Source organism: Dipodomys ordii, unplaced genomic scaffold (assembly GCF_000151885.1).
Source record: "Dipodomys ordii isolate 6190 unplaced genomic scaffold, Dord_2.0 Scaffold99, whole genome shotgun sequence".
Classification (NCBI taxonomy): Eukaryota; Metazoa; Chordata; class Mammalia; order Rodentia; family Heteromyidae; genus Dipodomys; species Dipodomys ordii.
The window spans coordinates 6045903-6069560 of NW_012267315.1; the positions used below are offsets into that span (position 1 = coordinate 6045903).

Here is a 23658-nt window from a genome sequence, read left to right on the forward strand (position 1 = left end):
AAGTGGATTATTATACACAGGAAAATGCCTGGTATTTATAAAGTTCCCTGTCCCAGAATAGAGATCTACAGCTGAGCGCCACCTACTGGAGCCAGAGGAAACTACAAGGCTAAGTAGAGGCAGAAAGGCATTAAGGGAACCAAGCTGGCATTTGATTGTGAAGCCAGGCTTAGGAGAACTTTTCTATTTCTAAAGAATACTTCTAAGAACTAACTGTATAGAAACAAAAAAATGGAGACCCTGGAAACGCTAAATGATGCCCGGCCACGCATACATGGGCAGGTGGTAATAATTGTAGTGCAGGTACTCCAGGATGCTCTTCTCCACCAGGCTTTTGTAGATGGAGTCCTCAAAAACTCTTTTGAGGTATTCCCTGGGCTTCTCAACCAGGCTTATTTCCTCATCTTCTATCTTATGGGCTAGCTGCTCCATGGAAAGGAGTCCTTCCTCCTGTGAATGAATACAGTAAGGCCAGAACTCAGAAACTACTTGTACTTAACACCACAATCAACAGGGCAGGCTTTCTAAAAATAAAACAGAACATAGTGTTCAGCTCTTCAAGGTGTGCCCCCCCCTTTTTTTTAGCTTTTTGGATATTATTTTTTAAGTTGTGTCACAGTATATATCATGAAATTTCTTTCTTTAGCATTTTCAGTGTATAAGGGAGTGGGGATCAATTCCCACTGATTATCACTACTATCTACCTCCTGAATCTTTTGGTCTTCCCCAACTCTGTCCCCCCTGAATAATAAACTCCCCTAAACATTCTCTCCTGGCCACCACTACTGTACTTCACGTCTCTCTGGGAACCTTGGCTGACCTGAGTCATGCAGGGTTTGTTGTTTTGTGATTGTTTCTATCACAGCATAATGCCACCAAAATGACCTTATTTTAAGTCCTTCTTTTATTCCAAATACAAATCATACGTAGGTCTGGCCTGCCTTAAAAAATAAAAAGCCCAGTGCAGGTTTGTCATGCCTGTAATCCTAGCTACTTGGGAGGCTGAGATTTGAGGGTTGTGGTTCAAAGCCAGCTCAGGCAAGAAAGTCCATGAGATTCTTTTTTGTTTTTTTTGGGTCCGGTCGTGGGACCTGAACTCTGGGCCTGGGCGCTGTCCCTCAGCTCTTCAGCTCAAGGCTAGCGCTCTACCACTTGAGCCACAGCGCCACTTCCGGCTTTTTTCTTTTTGCTTATGTGGTGCTGAGGAATCGAACCCAGGGCCTCGAGCATGCAAGGCAAGCGCTCTACCACTGAGCCACCTTCCCAGCCCTCCATGAGATTCTTATCTCCAATTAACCACCAAAAAGCTGTAAGTGGAGCTGTGGCTCAACTAATAGAGCACTAGTCTTGCGCGCAAAAGCTCAATGACAGTGTACAGTGTAGTGTTCAAGCCCCAGGAACGGCAGGAAAAAAATAGTCATTAAACCTTTGTGCTTAAAGTCTCTAAGGGATAGGATCTAAAACCATAATTTTAATTTCTTAGTACAAATTTAATTGGCATCTGTAGTATAGGGATCAGAAAGAAAAAAAAAGTTGTTTTTTAAAATATCGAGATAGAATTTTCCTAACATTTTCTAGGTGAGGAGGGCAGGCCTGGGTACTGTCTCTGAGCATTTGCTCAAGGGGCTGAACCACAGCTCCACTTAATCTTTCTGGTGATGAACTGGGGATAAGGATCTCATGGACTTTCCTGTCTGGGCTCGCTTCAAGCTTTGATCCTCAACTCTCAGCCCCTCAAGTAGAGGATTACAGGCATGAAACACTGGCACCTAACTTGTTTTCTTGATGACTGCTATTCTGACTGGATGAGATGGAATCTTAGTATAGTTTTGATTATTGCTAAGGATGCTGAACATTTCTTCATGTATCTATGAGCCATTTGTGTGTCTGATTCTGAGAACTGTCTGTTCAGTTGTCCATTTTTAAAATGGGTTATTTTCCTGTTTTTCTTTTACTTCTTTCTGTATTCTGGATATTAATCCTTTATCTGGTAAATATTTTCTACTGTTCTGTGACTTATTGTGTATGTGTGTGTGTGTATGTATGTGTGTGTGTGTGTATGTATATCTGTTTGCTATACAAAACATTTTGGATTTGATATAGTCTTTTTTTGGGGGCCATAGTGGGGCCTGAACTTGGGGCCTAGGCGCTGTCCCTCTGCTCTTCAGCTCAAGCTACCACTTGAGCCACAGCACCACTCCCAGCTTTTTCTGCTAATGTGGTGTTGAGGAAAATCAAAGCGCTTCATGCATGCAAGGCAAGCACTCTACCACTGAGCCACCTTCCCAGCCTTGATTTGTTGTAGTCTTATTTGTCAATTCTTACTCTTATTTTCTGGAGTACTATTCAGAGAATAATTACCTGCACCAGTATCTTCCAAAGTTTTGCCGATAGCAGTTTTTTATACAGAATGAGAGAGAGATCTAGTTTTCATCTCCTGCAAGTAGTTATCCAGTGTCCCAGCACAATTAATTGAAGAAGCTGCTTTTTCTCCAATGTATGTTTTTGGTCTGCTTGTCAAAGACCTAATAGTTATAGCTGTGTGGTTTTATATCTGGATCTTTTATTCTGTTCCACTGGTCTTTATGTCTGTTTTTGTGCTAGTGCTATGGTGTAAAAATTTCCTTCTCTTTCAAGGTTGAATAGTATTCTACTGAGAGTACTCACTACATTATTTTTATCCATTCATCCATTTGGGCCACTTATGCTGTCTCCATATCTTGGCTATTAATGTTTCAATGACACAAGAGGATAGATGTCTCTTCCATACATTTATTTCCATTGCTTTTTACCTAAAAGTGGGGTGCTGGATCAGATAGCAAGTCTATTTTAAAACTTCACACTGGTTTTCAAGAGTTTTCTTTCCTTCTTGTCCTTGCCAGCATTTACTATCTTTTACTGTTTTTTTTAATAGCTTAGTTATTTGGGAGATGTGTGCTTACAATTTATTCCTATTACCTTCAATGTTTCTTTTTTGGTGGTGCTGGGATGGAATGTAAGGCCTTGCTCCTGCTAGACAGGTGATCTACCCAGCCTTCTTGCCCTTTTTAATAGTCATTCTAAAAGGTATGTAATGATAGCTTGATGTTCTTTAGTTTACATTTTCCTGATGACTAGTGATATTTTCATTTACCTGTTGGCCATTTGTCTTTTTTTTTTTTTTTTTAACAAATAGTATCTGTTCAGGTCCTTTGCCCACTTTTAAATCTGGCTGTTTATTTTCCTGCTACTGAGTTAGGTGAGTTCTTTAGATAGTTTGGATACTAATTCATCTGATGATTTGCAAATATTTTGCCCTATTCTAAAAGCTGTCTCTTCTTATATGTTTTTTAGTTTGATGCAGACCTACTTCATTTTTGCTTTTGTTCCCTGTGCATTTGATGTTGCATTAAAAATATCCATGGGACGGCCAATATCAAGGAGTTTCCCCTGTGTTCTACAGTTTTTGTTTTTGTTTTTCTTACTATTTCTAGGTCACATTAAGGCTTTAATTCATTTTGAATTGATTCTTGTATAAGGGTTTTGGCTCTTACCATAACCCAGGCTAGCCCGACTATAAGCTACCACCACGGGAGGGCCTTGGATCTTGCCACGTCTCAGGCCAAAGCCACCTTTCTCAGCCCACCACTTAGAAGAAGGTCTGGCCTGTTTCAAAGAAACCAATCATAATCTGACAGACTGGCTGAAGAGAAGAAAGGGGAGGAGGGCAGATGCAACATAAAATCAGCAGCCCAGAACTAAAGGCTGCGATGAAAGGATTCCAGGTTACTTTCTCTTTACTAAATAAGTTCTTTAAAACTGTGTGCCTTGTTCCTGATGATTATTTCTGTATTTTAAAGAACAAGAACCCACCATGCTCATGTCTTGTTCATCAACTATAAAATGTGTTGATTTATCTCTAGGATATCCATCCTATTCAGTTGCTCTTTTTTATACCAAGACTATGCTATTTTGATTGCTGCAGCTTTGTAATATATTTTGAAAACACGGAGCATGTCACTGCCAGCTTCGTTGTTCTGAAAGGTTGTTTTGGCAATTTGGGATATTTTGTGGCTCCATACAAATATAAAGTTTTTTTTTTCTATTTCTGTAAAAAAAAGTCACGGTAATTTTGATAGGGATTGCATTGAATCTGTGCATTGCTTTGGTCAATAGGACCCTTTAAAAATTTTTTTAAATTGCTATTATAAAGGTGATGTACAGAGAGGTTATAGTTGCATAAATCAGGTACAGAGTACATTCTTTTTCTGCTTGTGGGGCTTAAACTCAGGGCCTAGGCTCTGTCTCTGAGCTCTTCTGCTCAAGGCTAGTACTTTACCACTTTGAGCCACAACTCCACTTCCAGTTTTTTGTTTTTGTTTTGTTTTTGAGTTTTTTGGAGTGGTTAATTGGAGATAAAAGTCTCATGGGGAATTTTCTGCCTGGCTCCAAATCTCAATCCTCAGATCTCAGCCTCCTGAGGAGCTAGGGATTACAGGCGTGAGCCACTGGCACTCGGTAACAGTATATTTCCTTTTGGACTGTGTCACCCCTTCCCTCACTATAAGGACTTTTTAACAACATTTATTCTTCTAAACTCTATTTGCTTGTGTTATCTTCAATTTTTGAATTATTTTTAATCCCAACTCTTTATTTTCATTGAATCTGAAGCTTAGGAAGGTCTAGCTGCCTAGTAGCTAGAGGAAGAGGTGCAGGCAGCAGCCCTGACCTCAGAAGATACCGAGTGGCCTGCAGGCAGCTGGGCCCTGGGGCTTTCAGTCAGGTATAACTTAAGCCTCTGAAGAGATACCTGCAGGCCAGGCCAGGGACCTCCAGCCCACTCAGGCCAGGTGGCTGCTATCCTTTTCATGAGCTTCCCTTCACCATTCAGGAAGTTGCTCTGGGGTGGTCTACATGGCCCCAAAGAGCATGGCCTATGACCTTACATGATGACTTAACCAGTCCAGGGTTTTATTGTATTTAACTTGATGTGGGACATGAACATCTTGCAAGAGGGTTGTCAACTGTGTTGTTGCTCCTCCTTCAAGAGATGCTGGGAGAAGAGACCACCGCATCTGGAGCTTCATGACTGAGAGGACCGTAGAATAATTCGGATGGATCTGGGAGGCTATAGTTGGTGGGCAGTAAGAAGCTCACTATAATAAAAGGTATAGCTGGATTTGGAGGCAGGAGCTGGAGAGGAGATATTTAGGTTGCTGCTTCTTTCTAGCAATTCTAAATAGTGTTGCTTTGAATATTTATGAAACAATAATCATTTGAATGGCTCTTTCTAATCTTTAGGATATAAAATTAGGAATAAAATTGCTAGGTCAGGGGCTGGGAATGTGGGTTAGTGGTAGAGTGCTTGCCTTGCATGCACAAAGCCCTGGGTTCCATTCCTCAGTACCACATAAGCAGAAAAAGCCGGAAGTGGTGCTGTGGCTCAAGTGGTAGAGCGCTAGCCTTGAGCAAAAGCAGCTCAGGGATAGTACCCAGGCCCTGAGTTCAAGCCCTAGGACTGCCAAAAACAAAACAAACACACACAAAAAGAACTACACCATAGGGTAATTCTGTATGTAACTTCTGGGGAATTACAAAACTTTCTGAAAGCTATCTTACACTTTTATATTCCCACTAGCATTTGTGCAAGGGTCCCATTTCCCCCACATCCTCACTAACAATTATTTCTTTTTTTTTTTAAATATAGCCATCCCAGTAGGTATGAAGTGGTAACTTTTGTAGTTTTATTTCCCTAACGGTTAATCATAATGAATATTTTTTACATAAATGGACTTATATCTGTACCCTTAATTTTTTTCTACATATGAGTAGTCTATATATTTCTTCTTGTACCACACTGGGCTGTTACTGGTGCTTTATAGAAAGGTATGAAATCAGAAAGCGCAAGCCTTTCAACTTTGTTCTGTTTCTCTCTCAAGATAGTTTTGGTTATCTAGAAACCCTTGTATGTCCATATGACTTTTCCAATTTTTTTTTAAGTCATTGGGATTTTGATAGCACTGAATTTGTGGACCATTAGGGGTGGTCTTGCCATCTTAATAGTAAAAATGTCTCAATTCTTTCGTTTCTTTCAGAAATGTTTGTGACTTTCAAGGAACTGTGGTTAAAATTATTTGACCAAGTATTTTTTCTCTTTATGATGCTATTATAAACTATTGTCTTAATTTTGTATTCAGATTATTCACTACTAATGAAAACTGCTGATTATTATGTGTTGGTTATATACCCTGAAATTTTGTTAAATGTATTGATTAGTTCTAAGAGTGATTTTGCTGATTTCTTTAGCATCATGTCATCTGAGAATAGCGATGGTTTACTAAACTTCTTGCTTTCTAAGGTGGATGACTTCTTTTTCTTGCCTTAGTGCTCTAGCTAGGATTTTCAGTACAATGTTGTATGAATATATATTTGGCAAAAGCAGGCATCCTTGTCTTATTCTAGGTCCTAAGGATAAGATTTTAGCTTTTGGTTGTTCACCATCAAAATACTGGATTTTTCATAAATATTTCTTATCAGATAATATCAGATATTTCTTATCATAAATATTATTGCTAGGCTTTTCAGTTTTTAACCATGAAAATGTGTTTTCTCCAAGTGTTACATTTGTATTTGAGATGAGGCTGTCTGCCCCAAACTCCGTTCTACTAAAATGGTGTGTTGCATTGATTCATTTCCATATGTTAAACTACTCTTACACTTCTGGGATAAATTCTACTTGGTAATAAATAGTATATATAATCCTTTTGATGTGCTGTTGGGCTTGATTTGCTGATATTTTGCTGAAAATTTTGTATTTATATGCAAAAAGGGCTGCTGGCCTTTTCTTTTGGGGATGTCTTTGTTTGGCTTTGTGTCAGGATAATGCGGCTGCAGAGAATGTTTCACTTTTATTTTTGGAAAAAGTTTTGGGTGGGACTGATATTCTGTAAATGTTTGTTATAATTCACTAATGAAGTTATCTAATTCTGGGGTTTTATTTGTTGAGTAGTTTTGGATTACTGATTCAATTTCTTTATGTGCTATAAGTCTGCTGAGATTTTTTTTTCTATTGGCTTCTTGGGTTAGCTTTTAGTTTGTGTTCTAAGAATTTGTTTCCAGAATTTCTTCTAATTTGTTGCCATATAACAATTCATTGTATTCTCATAATGCTTTATTTTTGTAAGGTTGGTGATAGTATCTTCATTTCTGATTTAATAATATGTCTTACTCAGGTTTATCAATATTTGCAATCTTTTCAAATAACCATTTTTTCTCTATTCCCTAACTTACCTCAGCTGTAATCTTTATTATTTCCTTTCTTCTGCTGGCATTATGCTTAGTTTAGTTTTTTTTTAAATTCCTTAAAGTACAAATTACTGATTTCCAGTTTTTATTGAGGTAGACAATTTTTTTTTGGGGGTCCGGTCGTGGGGCCTGAACTCTGGGCCTGTGCGCTGTCCCTCAGCTCTTCAGCTCAAGGCTCTACCACTTGAGCTACAGCACCACTTCTGGCTTTTTTCATTTTGCTTCTGTGGTGCTGAGGACTGGACCCCAGGGCCTCAGGCATGCAAGGCAAATGCTCTACCACTGAGCCACCTTCCCAGCCCCTTGAGGTAGACAATTTATAGATATCTACACTTCCCTCTGAAAACTATTTTTGCTGCATCCTATAAAATTTTTGTATGTTGGATTTTCATTGACCACTAAGGATTTCTAATGTCCTTTTTTATTTCTTTTGTGAATCACTGGCTGGTTAAGAGGGTATTACTTAGTTTCCACGAAATCTGAGTTTTCTAGATTTCCTTCTGTGCGTAGGTGTTGATTTCTAGTTTCATTCCATTGTAATTGGAGAATATATTCTGCAATGATTTAAATCTTTTAAAATGTATCAACCAATGTTCTATGGCCTAACAGATGACCTGTCCTGGAGACAGTCCCTGGAGCCCTTGAGAAGAAAGTGTGTTCTGTTGCTTTTGAATGGCAAGATCAGTACTTTCAAGTTCTGTTATGCCAGGCCCAGTTTACTGTGCTGCTCCTCTTCTTCTTCCTTCCTTCCTCCTTCTCCTTCCTTCTCCCTCCTCCTCCTTTTTAAAAAACCTTATTTAAATAGTAGTACAAAAAGGTTACAATTCCACAAGTCAGGTTACTAGTACAAAACATCATTTTCTCCCATTTCCCCCCCTCCTGTCTCTACCTTCCAATTTACGTAGTTCAGTTTTACATAAGGTGCATTGAATATAATGACTACATTTTCTCACCCTTCCTCCTTCCATTCCTGTGCCTCATCCTTTGCCCATCCCCCCAAACATGTTTCCACTTACGGGTATTCATTTTGTTAAGCAATTCATTAGATGTTCAGAGGAGTTACACCTTTGGACTCCTCCCTTAAGTAGATCATTCTTTTTTTGGGGGGGGTCTTGTCGTGGGGTCTGAACTCTGAACCTGGGCACTGTCCCTCAGCTCTTCAGCTCAAGGCTAGCGCTCTACCACTTGAGCCACAGCACTATTTCTGGATTTTTTTCTTTTTTCTTTTTGCTTAAGTATATAATTCTTAAGTCAGTTTGTTTGTGTATATATGAATAAAACCCTGCATATGTTACATGCATGTTTGTATTTTTAGATATAGCTTCCACATATGTGAGAAGACATGAGCCCTTTGACTCTCTGATTCTGTGACTTCCTTTAGCATAATTTTTTCTAAGTTCATCTATTTCCCTGCAAATGACAAAATATTAGTCTTTCTAATAGATGAGTAAAATTGCACTGTATATATTTTCCTTGCTCATCCATTGTGTGCAATCTGTGCTATTTCCACTTCTTTGTTATAGTAAATAGTGTATCAAAGAACATGGATAGGCAAGTGTTTTGACTATATCTTGTAATGATCTAGGTAGATGTCCAAGAATGGTATCATTGGATCTGAGCATTTCCTTATGTGGTTATTGGCCATTCTTTCCTCCACTTGTGAGAAATCTTGATTTAGCTCCTTTACCCATTTATTAATTGGATTATTAATTGTGGCTTTTTTTGGGGGGTGGTTAGTTTCTTGAGCTCTTGTATATTCTGGATATTGAGCCCCTGTCAGATATATAGCTGGTAAAAATCTATGACTTTTGCTGTACAGAAACATCTAGTTTGAGGTAATCCCATTTGTCATGTCTCTTTCCTATTTGCTGAGCTCTGGGAACTTGACATTCCTGTCTATGCCAGTAATATTTAACATTTCTCCTCCTGTAGTAGTTTTAAAGTTTCAGGTCTAATGTTGAGGTTTTTGATCCATATTGAGTTGTTATTAGTGCAAGGTGACAACAGACAGGGATGCAGTTTCAGTCTTCTGCATATGGAGGTCCAGTCTTCACAATGCCGTTTATTGAAGAGGCTGTCTTTTTCAAGCATGTATTTTTGCTTTCTTTTCAAATATCAGATGACTGTAAGTATATGGGATTATTTCTGGGTCTTTCAGTATATTCCATCTGACTTCAGACCTATTTTTATGCCAGTAAGAATCTGTTTTTGTTATTAGAACTCTATAGCAAACTTTGAGGTCTGGAATTGTAATGCCTATAATCATTGCTTTTTGCCCAGATGTCTGCTTTGGCTATTTGGAGTTTTCTTTGATTCCACATTAATTTTTGGATTGTTTTTCTCTCAGTGAAGAATGACATTGGGATTTTGATTGGCATTGCGTTGAACTGTAGACCACCCTTGGCAGTAAGGCTATATTCACAATATTAATCCTATCTATCATACATGAGCATGAGTGACCTACCATTTTCTGGTGTTTCCTTCCTTCCTTCCTAACTTCCTTCCTAACTTCCTCTCTCTCTCTTTCTTGTTGTGGGGATTGAACTCTGGGCTTGGGCATTGTCCCTGCACTCTTCAGCTCAAGGTGAGTACTCTACCTCTTGAGCCATAGCACTACTTTTGGTTTTCTAGTGGTTTATTGGAGATAAGAGTCTCATAGACTTTCCTGCCCAGCTGGCTTTGAACTGTGATCCTCAGATCTCAGCCTTATGAGTAGCTAGGATTACAGGCGTGAGCCACCAGCGCCCGCTCTGGTGTTTTCTTTCTTAAGGATTTTAGAATTTTCACTATAAAGGACCTTCACTTCCTTGATTAGGTTTATTCCTAGATTTTTTTTGAGGCTATTGCAAATGGAATCATTTTTCCTATCTGCTGCATACTGTGGGTATATAGAAAGTGACTGTTTTTTTTTATAGGCTAATTGTGAATCATCCTGCTCTAGAAGCTTGGGAGTGGAGTCTGTAGGGTCTTTTAGATATATCATTTGCTGACAGTGATATTGACTTCTTTATTTGGATCCCTTTTATGCCTTTCTCTTGCCCTATTTCTCTGTCTTGGAAGTTTAGTATTGAAAAGGAGTAGAGAAAGTGGACATTCTTGCTGTGCCTTTAGAGGAAATGGTTTTAGTTTTTCATCATTTAGTGGCTGTAGGTTTGTCATAGCCTTTACTTTGTTGAGGTTTGGTCTTCTATTCCTAGCTTCTCCAGAGCTTTTATCATAAACGGATGATAGATGTTATCAAAGGCTTCTTCTGTATTGAGATGACACTGTGATTCTTGTCTTTGGCTCTGTTAATGTGGTATAATATGTTTATTGATTTACATATATTGAACCAGCTTTGCATTTCAGGGATGAAACTGACTTGATCATAGTGAGTGATTCTTTTGATTAGTTGTTGAATTCAGTTAACAAGTATTTTATTAGCTTTGCATCTATGTTAATCTTTTTTTTTTTTGCCAGTCTTGGGGTTTGAACTCAGGGCCTGAACTCTGACACTGAGCTTCTTTTTCTCAAGGCCAGTATTCTACTATTTGAGCCACAGTGCCACTTCTGGCTTTTTCTGAGTAGTTTATTGCAGAAATGAGTCTCATGGACTTTCTTGCCCAGGCTGGCTTTGAATAGCAATCCTTAGATCTCAGCCTACTGCGTAGCTAGGATTATAGGCATGAGTCACTGGGGCTCATGCGTCTATAGCTTTCTTTTTTCTTCTCTTACCCGCTTTGTTTGGGGAGAAGTGTAATGCTGGCTTCACAGAATGAGTTTGGTTATGTTCCTTCCTTCCTATGTCATGGAAAAATTCAAGTACTGGTGTTAGTTTTTTTTTTTAAAGGTCTTAAAGAATTCAGCTGTGAATCCATTGGGACATGATAAAGACTTCTTGATGGCGCTGGGAAAGTGACTTAGTGGTAGAGCGCTTGCCTTGCATTCATGAGACCCTAGGTTCTATTCCTCAGCACTACATAAGCAGAAAAAGCCAGAAGTGGTGCTGTGGCTCAAGTGGTAGAGTGCTAGCCTTGAGCTGAAGAGCTGAGTGACAGTGCCCAGACCCAGAGTTCAGGCCCTATGACCGGCCAAAAAAAAGCTCGAACTTGTTGAACTTGGACTTTGCCTTTCTAAGGCGTTAGACTATTTAAGTTCTTCCTGTATTAAGTTCTACTGTATTTAAGTTAATATATTTGTATATTACCCAATATTTACAAGTTTACAAGTTTACCCAGTGGGCTATCCTATTGAAGATGGGATACTAAAATATCCATTTTTTTTCTTTTTGGTCTTTTTTTCTTTTTTGGTACTAGAGATTAAACCCAGCACATTGTAATTGCTAGATAAGCATTTTTGCCATTGAACTACATCCCAGTCCTTCAATTCTTACTTCACACTATTTGTCAACTTTTGCTTCATGTATTTCAGGATAGTGTTGTTAGTTGTCCATATATTTATAATTGTCATTATATTCCTTAAAGGGTAGTGTTAACCACACAAAATGTCACAGTGGTCAGTGACTCATATTTTATAGCTAAAATATAATCGCCCTAAAAGATAATCCCAGTAAAATTATAGTCTGTTCCTCTCTGACTTCTCTACAGAGAAATGTCAGATGTCTTACAATGAGGGTTTGTTTTTAAACAAATGATATATAGATTAGAAATGACTTCTAATAATAGCCACAGATGACCATCTTTCTTAGTTCTTTTCTCTACAGGCTCTGGAAGTTCAACTAATAGTTTGATTTCTATGCTTTTCTGAAACAAGGTAGAAAGCAAAGTGAAATGGGTCACATTAGCTCAATATTTGATACAAGGAATTATTGCTATTCTTTGAAGTATTTTAAGTTGTACAAAGGGGTTTCAGGTCAAGTCAGAATACAATGCATCAATCAGTATCACGCCTTCCATTGTTTTAATCCATCCTTCTCAGTCCCATCCATCCCTCAAATTAGTAACATTTTAAAATATGTATATGCAAGTGTCTTTACTGTATCCTGACTTGTGATATTTTTAATCAATGCCCAGAATGGTATTGCTGGATCATAGGATAGTTCTATTGTTGTTGTTGTTTTTTTTTTAAAGAATCTTCAAACTGTGTTCCAAAGTGATTGCTCTAGTTTACATTGCCGTTAACATTGTGACAGGATTCCTTTTCCCCCACATCTTGCCAGTGTTTGTTGTTTGTAGTCTTGAAGCTGTCCAGTCTTACTAGGGTGAGATAACAATTTCAATGTTGTTTCAATTTGTATTTTCTTTATGTCCGGTGATGTTATGTATTTACTCATGTGTTTGTTATTGTTGTGAGAAGTTTCTAGTTAGCTCTTTTGCCAATTGGGTTGTTGAGTTTAGCTTCTTGAGCTCTTTGTATATTAGGCCCAGATGTATAGTTGGCAAATTATCTTTTCCCATTCCGTAGGCTTTCTTTGTAGCTTAGCAACTATGTCAGAATTATTGCTTTTTTATTAATGTGATATACAAAGGGGTTATCATTTCATAAGTCTGGCAATGAGTACATTTCTTTTTGACCAATTCTTTCCTTTGCTCTCTCTACCAGATTTTCCCAGCTATCACCCCCTCCCTTTTTTTTGTGCTGGTCTGGTGGTCCCTGAGCTTGAACTTAGGGTCTGGGTGCAATCCCTGAGCTTTTTTGCTCAAGCTAGCATTTTACTACACTGAGCCATAGCTCTACTTCTGGATTTTTTGGTGATTAACTAGAGATATGAGTTTCATAGATTTTCCTGTCTGGGTTGGCTTTCAAATATGATCCTCAGATCTCAGCCTCCTGAGTAGCTGAGATTTACACGCATGAGCCACTGCTGCCCAATGAATTCTTGCTATTCTTTAGTGCAGGCTACACTTATTTTCCTGTCACCAGAATCTTAAAAGGTACCACAAGGATCCAGGGAGCTGACAAAGCCATGCTGGATGGTCCAGCTTGACTCACAGCAGATACCACTGCCTGGGCTACATGGCTACAGCTATATGGCTGTCCTTGTGCCAAGTGGCAATGCTGAAATAAGAATTTTTTTTTCCTTTCTGGAGGTTTTGCTTTCTAGATATCTTGAAAACCCACGAGAATGTTTGGGGAGCCTTCACTGTGCTTCTGGCAGATGACTACAGCCCCTGCCCACAAGGAGCTCGTTCACAGCAAACTAACCTCAGCAAATGCCAGCTCATGGATAAAACTGGAAGCTGCCATCCAAACTGATGTATGCCCATTGGTTTGGCAGTTTACTTGGAAAGGTGCAAGGAAATAATTTTTTTTCAAACAACTGATGGCCTTTATACCTCACTATTACTATGAATTACTATAACTACAGTGTTCTAATGGGGTGTACTCTGTGCATCCCCTAGCTGTTGACATGAATCTCTAAAGAACTTAGTACAACATCTGTTTACAGAGCAGAGACAGTACACTGGGCATCAGAACATATCCATCAGCATCACATGTAGGATCGTTTCACTGCTCTGCCTTCTCGCCCTTCCCTCTTTCCTTCTTTTGAACCCCTAGAAAATTAGCAAATTAAATTTCATTAAAGAAAGTAAAGTAACAGTTTTCATAAACTTTTTGGCTTCTAGTATATTCTGGAAATAGTGTTCTTGTTCATGCAACAACAAACCACTTTGTACATCCTAAAATCCTTTAGTTCTGCGTGTAAAATTCTACCTGAGGAGTTTAGATCTGGAGCTAAAAAGGATTTAGACAGAATCAATCAATTAATTAATTGGTGCCAGTCCTAGATCTTGAACTCAGGGCCAGGACGCTGTCCCTTAACTTTCTTGTTCAAGGCTAGCCCTCTACAACAGTCCCACTTTTGGGTTTTTGGTGGTTAATTGGAGATGAGAGTCTCACAGATTTTCCTGCCCAAGCTTGCTTTGAACAGCGATCCCCAAATCTCTGCCTCCTGAGTAGCTTGGATTACATGAGTGAGCCACTGGGGCCCAGCCAGATAAAAGCTTTCACAGGTCACTAGGAAAGAGTTAGATCTTTACTAGTGGGGGGCGTGAGAGGGTCAGCAGTACAGGTAGATCACAGCTTTAGAGGAAGGGAGGTGACGAAGGAGTTGAGCAGAATACAGGAAGCACCAGGATTACAGTTATGGTTCAGGTGTCAACCAGAACTGATTTCCGCCCCTCCAGTGCAGGTACCTTTCTGATCTGTCTCATCTTTAACAATGACAACCTTCATGTCTACAGGTTATGCTATTAAAGATTTAACCAACCATGGGTCAAAAATATTTTGGGAAAAAACTGCTTCTGTACTAAACATGCACAGATTTTTTTTTCTTGTCATTATTCCCTAAACAACACAGCATTACATCTATTTACATAGTGTTGACATTGTACGGGGCATCAGAAGTAATCTAGATATAAATGATGTAAAGTATGCAAGAAGATGCATGTGGGTTCTAGGCAAAAGCTATGCACCATTCTACAAAGGGACTTGATTTTTTGAGGGGTGTAAGTATGCGTGTTTCAGTGTGAACGACTTAAGCAGTGTCTGACTTTTGCATTTGATCATTTTGCTTCTTCCTCACAGTGATACTGAATTAACTGGAAATTAGGTACACATCCCAAAGGCTCCAGGCTCAGCAGGAAATTCAATTCTGTAATGAAAGTTCTTCCCTCGTTTATATTCTCCTGCTGGGTTCTTACCGGTGTTGATCCTAAAGCATGTCATCTGGGTTTAAACTTTAAAATTATGTTTCCCAATCTCCATTTTGGATTAGTAAATTGTTTAACATTTTCCATCTTGGGTCCTAGAATCTATATTGGAAAGGTAGGGTGTTGTAGTGAAGGCACTGAGGCTTTGCGCTGGCCTATATGGCTTAGGGTCTATCTTTCCATCTGGGGAGGGAAGAAACTGTTGAGTTTGGAGCTTGTTGGTTACTGTGAGGAGCTGTGTAAACCATGATATTTAAAATCTGTGAGCTTCAATGTCTTCATTTGTAAGGTCAAGGTGATCATGGTGGTGGCTCCATCCACCTCAGAGAATTCTAGTCTACTGAGGTGGTGCGGGAGCTGACCTGTAGTGAGGACTGAGTTTGGGATCTCTACCTGAGATCTTCAATATGTCAGCCTCCACCACAGAATCTACAAGATTGTGCATGCTCTCCAGTGGAGGCGACAATGGGGACATAGGAATTGCCCCTTTATTCAGTGAAATGAAGTGGAAACTCACCAAAGCCCCAGCCCTTGTTTGCGTGATTCAAGGCAGAGCCAGGATGGATCATCTACATCTCTCGAGGCACAGATACTAACTTTTCACAGCTCAGCTAAGGAATATTGTTAGACATAATTTAAACTTTCACTAATGCCTCCTTATTTATATAGCACTGTCAAACTTCTGTCTCAGTATGGAGCGTTTGGGATACATTCTGACTTACAGCTGATTCTGTATCACTTTAAGAAGTTTCATTTATTTATTTATTTTTGTCGGTCGTGGGGCTTGAACTCTGGGCCTGGGCACTATCCCTCAGCTCTTCAGCTCAAGGTGAGTGCTCTACCACTTGAGCTACAGCGCCACTTCCGGTTTTCTGGTGGTTTATTGGAGATAGGAGTCTCACAGTCTCTCCTGCCCGGGCTGGCTTTGAACCGTGATCCTCAGATCTCAGCCTCCTGAGTAGCTAGGATTACAGGCATGAGCCACCAGCGCCCGGCTTAAAAAGTGTCATTTATAAAAGGAGTTTTGGCCCTCTGGATGACTTCTCTTTACATTTTTAAAACTTTTTATATTTTGGTGGTACTGTGTTTGCCAGGCTGGTGCTCTACCACTTGAGCCATGCTTCCAGCTTAGCTTTTTGATAGTTATTTTGGAGGTAGATTCCCAAAGACTTTTCTGCCTGGTTTGGCTTCAAACTTTGATCCTCAAGGTCTCAGCCTCCTGAGTCACTAGGATATAGGCATGAGCCTTGGTGCCTGGCTTCTTCATAGTTTTTGAAGTATTCAGTGAATGGCTGTCCAGTATAGACAGAAACCGAAGGAATGTGATGGTCATTCTTGAGGGTAAGAAAATACAACTCCTACCCAAGTTTCAGCCATCAATGGTAGCTAATCACAAAAAACAGAGCTTACCTGTAAAAAGAAAAAGGAAAAAAAAAGGAAAGGAAAGGTCCTTCTCATCAAATTTAAGGAAAATCACTTTTCTGAAATATCACCATCCACGCTTATATTCTCCATAGTTTGATAACACTAAGTGCCATTGGTTTATAAAGTAAAACCATACAATGGAAATGTAGAGGGAAGTCCAAATGATCAATAGCTTATCAACTGCTTATAATTTGCAAGAAATAATCCACATATCCATTAATTACTCATACCTCCTTGGAGACTAAGATTTGGCGTAACTCTTTCCTGAGATCAATAAACCGATCGTGGAATACGGCCAGGCACCACGACTCCGTGAAGTAGCTGGTGAGGGAAGAAGAGATTCAGTTAGATGGCAACCCTCTCATTACCACTAATAAAGTATTTACCTGCTTTTTTTGCCTTGATAAATTACAGTTCTGGCCCCATTGCAATCGTTTGCTCATAAAATGCCTCGTGGAACAGGCTGGCCAATCAATTTTTTAAATGGATGTTCCTGATGTAAGGCCAGGTTCCATAATTACATTTAAAGTGGTTTAATTCAGAGCTGGGGCAAGACCCAGTGAAGAATCCTGATTTTATCAGAATTTAAAAGCCTGAAGATTTGTAAAGAACGGTGTCTCCATTATCTGCCCTCGTTTGAGAAAAACAGATTGCAGGATTAACTGAACTGCTGCATAACAAATTAAATTTGGGGAGACAATAACGCAAATGTTGCTCATCATTAAGGTTTCTGGATTAATAATGACCAGAAAAACAGGCCACCTCAGTGTTGCAACATGGTCTTTGCACCGTTGTGCCCAATGCTTAATTGAATCTCTCAGGGAAGCTCTCTTTTTGGTGTTTCTTTTTGCTAACTTTTCACTAAAAACTGAATAAATGCCATTTTACACAAAGAACCATTTTACTATTCATTATTCATAGGCAATAGCTAAAAATTGGAAGTCTTCTTGCAATTATCAAGAACAGTGACTAGTGTTTTTTGTTTTGGTCTGTCCTGGGGCTTGAACTCTGGGCTTGGGCACTATCCCTCAGCTCTTCAGCTCAAGGCAAGTGCTCTACAGCTTGAGCCACACAGCACCACTTCTGGTTTTCTAGTGGTTTATTGGAGATAAGAGTCTCACAGACTTTCTTGCTCAGGCTGGCTTTGAACTATGATCCTCAGATCTCAGCCTCCTGAGTAGCGTGGAGTGCAGGCGTGAGCTACCAGTGCAGTGACTAGTATTTTAACTTTCACTTTATTTGAATGCTAGATGTCTTGCAACAAGGAAGTTAACTTCTCTGGGGTCTTTGTCACTTTGATTATGTGGGCTTCAGTTTGTGGATGGGAGGCTGCCGCTCTGGGTATTGTTCATGGATGCCACACATGTGCACACAGGAGGAAAAAAATGGTGCCCCATGTAGGTGAGACCTTTTATCCTTTAAGCAAAGAATAAAAACTCTGAAGGACCATGGAGTTAGTAGAAGGTGAATATAATGGCAAAATCTGTGCTGATCAACACTGCACTCTGTGTTTGGGTTCTTGGCCATCCGCTAGTCCCTTGAATAGAATATGACCTAAATTTCCGGGTTCGTTGCCTACCTTGCTCATCCACCCTTAATTTCTACATTGCTTATTCCATACTGGCTACTGGTAGAAGCAGGGCAGGGACTGAAGTAGCCATCATCCCTGCCACCAGGGAGCTTCTGTTCCTGAGATGACTGAGCAATACATAGCATGCTAGGTCGTGAAGGACACTTAGAAGAAAATGTGATTGGAGGAGAACCAGGGGCGGGTAAGTGTTGGGGAAGGAGAGGGTAATGGAGGGCTCAGTGCTGAGGCAGTGACCAATGAGTGAAGACTGCAAGCTACTTGAATACCTAGGGGAAAACTTTTCTGTGAGGGAAATCGGGTGCAAATATCCAGAGGCAGGAATATGTCGGGATCATTCAGGGAGGCTGGGTGGAAATCCATAAAGGGGGGCAGAGGCTAGATGAATTTAGAGAGGTGATGGATGGATGGGTGGAGGGACCTGGCCACAGCGATGGCATCCAGCTAAGCACTTGCATGTAACAACTAAAGCCATGTGTGACTGACCACCAAATGAGTAAATTAATTCGCGTTGCAATGTATGCATTCTGTGCTGCTTAGCTCTGAATGGCCCCCCCTAAATGTAGAATATAGGTGGCAAAACTGTAACATGGTATGACTCTGGGTCCCCACAGCACCTGCGCAGGGCCAGCCCTGGGGCCAATGTTCCTAGGCAGCCGCAGGCTGCTTCTCCTTCCTCTCCAAGGTAAGTTTTTTTAAAAAATTTAAATTGTTATTATAAAGGTGATGTACAGAGGGGTTATAGTTACTTACATTTCTTTTTAGATAATGTCACCCCTTCCTTGCCTCTCGTCCCGATTTTCCCTCCTGTCCTTATCTACAAGTTGTGTAGTTTATTTTCAACGTCATATCTAGTGAGTACCATTGCTGCATTTGTTCGCCCTTTGTCCCTCCATTTCTGTGCCCCCTTACTTACCCTCACAAAGACAGATCGATGAACAAACAAGACAAAAAGAATAAACAGAAATAGCAACAAAGAAAAACCTCTGGTTTCCATTTCCTGGAGTTTGCTTTGCTAATATATTTTATGCATATAGATATTGCACCTTAGTGTTCTTCCACTAAGAATACCCTTCTTTGGTCTCACTGTGTAAACGCCTAAGTCCTATATATTTTACCATATTACAGTCTATATTAAATGTAGCTTCCAAATATACTCTTTTTTTTTTTTTTTGGGTCCAGTCGTGGGGCCTGAACTCTGAGCCTGGGCACTGTCCCTTAGCTCTTCAGCTCAAGGCTAGCACTCTACCACTTGAGCCACAGCGCCACTTCTGGCTTTTTTCTTTTTGCTTATGTGGTGCTGAGGAATTGAACCCAGAGCCTCATGCATGCAAGGCAAGCGCTCTACCACTGAGCCACCTTCCCAGCGCTATACTCTGTCTTTCTAAGCTTGGCTTACTTCACTTAACATGATTAGTTCTAGGACCATCCATTTTCTCCAAGGTAAGTTTTAGTGCAGCTGTGCCACCCAGCATGTGGTGGGTGGGTAAGAAGGCAAAAAGGGGCTGGGACCCTGCAGGGTCCTATAATCATAACAATAAGCAAGCTCTGAATTTAACCAAACTCATTTTGCAACTGATTATAACACCAGGAGTTGAATGAGGGTCATTTCCCAATGATGTTAAGGAGTTTTCCAGAAACCAGAAAAAACAGAATGACTTCTGGTTTTTCCTTTTTTCCCATTCTCAGTGGAATGAACGAAGCAGCTTAACTATAGCTGCTAATGCTCCACAATGGGGCCACATCTGACTAAACATGTCAAAGGTTGAAAAGACCGGAAGTAGAATATAGATTAAACCCACCTAGTCTCCTGAGCCTCCCAGATTAACATCACAGCATTCTGCAGTGTGGGTTGTTTCTTGTCATGATTTTTGAGGCTGCCTGGGCTTTTGCCAGGCCATTAAGAGGGAGGTCAAACCAGCCCAAGAAAGGCTCAAGCCTGGAAACTGGAAGTATCGTTTCTACCAAATGTGCACAATCAGCAAGTGAAAAAGTGCTAAGTTGAACCCTGGTGAGCTGGAGGCTGTCTGCGCTAGCAAGCCTCTCTGCCCCCATGGCCAGCAAGGGACATGGTGGAGGCAGTAGTGCTGACTGAGGAGTTTGGGGGTAATTGATATTGCCATGTATATTGCAAATTAAAAAATAAAGCATACTTCTTTCCCAGGTCATGTTCAAAAAAGGAAGACTAGATGGAATCACTGGCCTTCTTAGTTGGCTACCTAGAAGTCTTTAGGAAAGACAAGAACATGGTGGTGATGGAGGGAATAGTCTTGATTTGTTCTCCCATTATGACAAGGGGTGTGTCAAAAAACCTTATTCAGTCTCCAGGACCTAGTAGAAGACAGTATTGTCTCTTTTCCTTTTGCCCATGCCTGGCTTGCTCTATATGGAACGACTTAAATTCCTCCATCACTTTTGCCAATCATACACTTAGTTCAAAGAAGTCCGAGGGAGTGTCACCTGGTAGAACAAAGGTTAACCATTTATGGTCCATAGGGCTCGATTATAAAGCAGATGATAAAAAGTCCAACACACACTGAGCCCTGGTGGCTCACCCCTGTAATCCTAGCTACTCAGGAGGCTGAGATCTGAGGATTGCAGTTTGTAGCCAGCCCTGGCAAGAAAGTCTGTTGAGACTCTTATCTCCAATTGACCACCAAGAATTCAGAAGTTGAGATATGGGTCAGCCTTGAGTGATAAAGCCAAACCCCGATACCCACACCCAAAACAAAAAAACACATCTCTCTGGAAAGAAAAGAGGACAAAGGGCATTGGTAGATGATTGAATCTCATTCTAAAATCTAGTATATAGATCAGAAAGGAGACAGCAGGGAAACAAGGCTATATTTCATATCCAAAATCACTTGGAAATTGCAAAGATGAGTGGATGAGAAAAAAACACTTTAAGTTTTTTTTTTTTTAAATGAAAACCTTTCTCATTTTCTGTTAACGTGAGAATAGCCAGTTTTTGCTATCAGAGCCCTTAAAAGGATCCCAGCTGCACTCACAGCTGTTGCCCTTCCTCCTGGTAGGAGCTGCGTCTGAGGTAGCCTGCAGGTTTCCATAGAGAAGGCTGCTCTGGCTTGAACACGTCCTTCTGATATATCAGCATGTGCGATTCACAGCAGCAGGTGGAGGTTTCTCATGCGCACTTGTAGTCACTATTAGTAGAGAGTCTCCACCTAGTCCATCCCCTCGGGACAAAGTGGGGCTGGGGAGGCCTTGTCTGTCCCCTAGGAAACCTCCTGTTCATGCTGCCTTTACATAGGCTGCACAGAAGGGAGAGGTGATAAGCCTCATCACAGCAAACAGACCTCCAATGGCCAGGTATGCCCCACGGGAGGCTTTGCTTTGGCCATTTGTATTTCAAGCATTTTCTTTAACATCCAGATTAGGCAGTGCTAGTCCTCCTCTTACATAGCAGCAATTGCCTCAGTTGCTGGGGCGGCCTCTGGGGGTCCTTATTCCATCACCAGTGGGCCGGCATCGCTTACCCACACGGGCCAGGGCAGGCACCTGTATTTCCAAGTCTAAGGATTGGGTGAAATGGAGGCAGGTTTGTCAATAGGTTTTCTGGAACCATCTTGTCCCATGTCCTCTCCTTTTTTTCATCTGTCATCCAGCATCGATCCTCATAAGCCCAATGACACTGTTCTAAATCCTCTTTATTTCCAGTGCCTGTTCTCTTCTGGCTCTTTCTTCTTTGCTACCTCTCTCCATCCCTCCATGAATATTTATTCCCGATCTATTGCATTTCTATGAAGACTTGTCTCCTTTTTTTCCCCTTCCCTTTGTGTCTTCTAGAACTGATGACTTCAACAGATATGAAATGGTTTGGAGGAGGGAAGACCTAGGGAGCCATTCTTTGCTCAGCCATAGCCACTGTGTGTATGTGTCCGGGAGTATGCTGGACACTGAAGGCACGGTGTGTAGGTGTGGTCTCCCACTCCAGGAGGACATACCTTGAGTGGGGAACAGGCCAGTGCTAGGACAACTCGAGACCCTGAGGGGACACTTGAGGGAGGCCCTCAGCTAGGAGTGCAGTTGTGGTCATCTTGACCTCGGCTCTTGTAGCAGCTGCACCTTTAGGTCTGCCTCTCTGGGCTCGTGTCCGGCACGCTTCTGTCTTCTAGGAACCCCTTGTTCTCTGTGTGACTGTGTCACTGATCACTTCCAAACTTTACATCAATTTGATTTTTCAAGAAAGTAAAATACTTTTTGCTGTGACCTAAGCAGTACCTAGGAAACCACTCATCTGGTGTGCTTGTTTTCTCTAATTAGTACTGAAATGAGTCCAGGTTGCTCTGTCTAGGATGTCTTGGCAGCCACCAGCATCGAATCCATTGGTCACACCCCTGTGGGGATGGGTCCATCTTGAGGCTGTGTTTCTCTGTGGACACGAGTCCACAGCCACTCGTGTAAATAACTTCAGAGAATTATCTCATTCTTCCAATCCCCTAACATAGGATTTGCTGGTCCATTTTACATAGGGAGAAATGGAAGGCAAGCTGTTAGGTTACTTACCTCAGGTCATCCTGCCAAGAGCAGATAAGCTGGGTCTCAATCCGAAGGCTGTGTAACTGCCTTGGGGTTAATGCTGAATGATGGCACAGCCAGATATCACTTCTTGTGCTCATTTCTGAGCCTTTCTAGTAATCTTAATCACCCCAGTCTTCTTAGTATTGCCTACATTAGCTAGGGTTAGGCTTCATTACAATTACAGAAATGTTTAAAATAACTGTAGTAGAAATGGTGGGACCAATGGTGAAGCAATTCATTCACTAGACACAGTTGGAATTGAACTTTACAACTTGGAGATAAGGGAGCTGGGAGGGAAAAACTGAGAAGGGAGGGGTGACATCGTTCAAAAAGAAATATTCTCATTACTTATGTAACTGTAACCCCTCTGTACATCACCTTTACAATAAAAAATCCTGTAGCTTCAAACAAACAGTGGGACTTGGGAGGGGAGGGGGTTATACCTCAATGGGAGGGCTCTTGCCTACCCTGAGCAAGGAACTCAAAGTCAAATATGTGAGCCAATTTGATGGTGTGTTCTTCTGCCCGAGTTTAGCCTAGAAGAGCTGGTGTTTAAAGGAGGGCCATCCACTTCAACTCGTCTCCATGTTGCTGTTCTACATTTACTGGATATCTCTGTGATCTCTGTGTCACTTTTTAGCTAGCTGTCTTTAACTTCTAGCCTGTTCTGGTTGCATAATGGGTGACAATGACGGCCCTCACTTGGAAGTCTTACTACCAGAATTCAGGGAGGCACAAATCCAAATTTGGCTTTCTGCTTGGCCCAGGGCAAGGGCAGCATATGAACAGCTATTACTGTGGTAATGCTTTAATATCCTGCTGCACAGATTTGTGTAAGATGCTTCAGATCCTTACTGGCATGAATTAGAGACTAAATACTGTTTGCTAAAAAAAAGTTTTTTGGGGTGTAATTGAAGTTTTCCTCCTTAGTGGCTGCTTTTCTTTCATTCAAGGGTGTCCACATAAATTATATGCAGTTTCAGCAATAAAAATAAGGACATTATGACAGATCTTCAAGAAGTTGTCCTGTACTAAGGCATTAGTGGACATTAAATGACAATTATACGGGAGCCATTAAACTGAGGCCTTTTTTTCATTTTGTGTTGGTGAAAGTTCAATACAAACTGTCAAAGTGGCATTCTTTCTTTGCTTTCTGCCTGCTTACCTTGT

At 40.7% G+C, this 23658-nt stretch overlaps 1 protein-coding gene across 1 annotated transcript in view; it reads right to left on the reverse strand.

Annotated features, from left to right (window-relative positions):
• Positions 1–249: 249 nt before the first annotated feature.
• Cfap61 (cilia and flagella associated protein 61) overlaps positions 250–23658 on the reverse strand; it is a 230095-nt gene continuing 206686 nt past the window's right edge. The window contains exons 27-28 of the mRNA XM_013027044.1: positions 16592–16682; positions 250–450 (exon numbers count right to left, since the gene is read on the reverse strand). Of these exons, the coding sequence (XP_012882498.1) occupies positions 250–450; positions 16592–16682 (292 nt within the window). The remainder of the gene's footprint in view (positions 451–16591; positions 16683–23658) is intronic.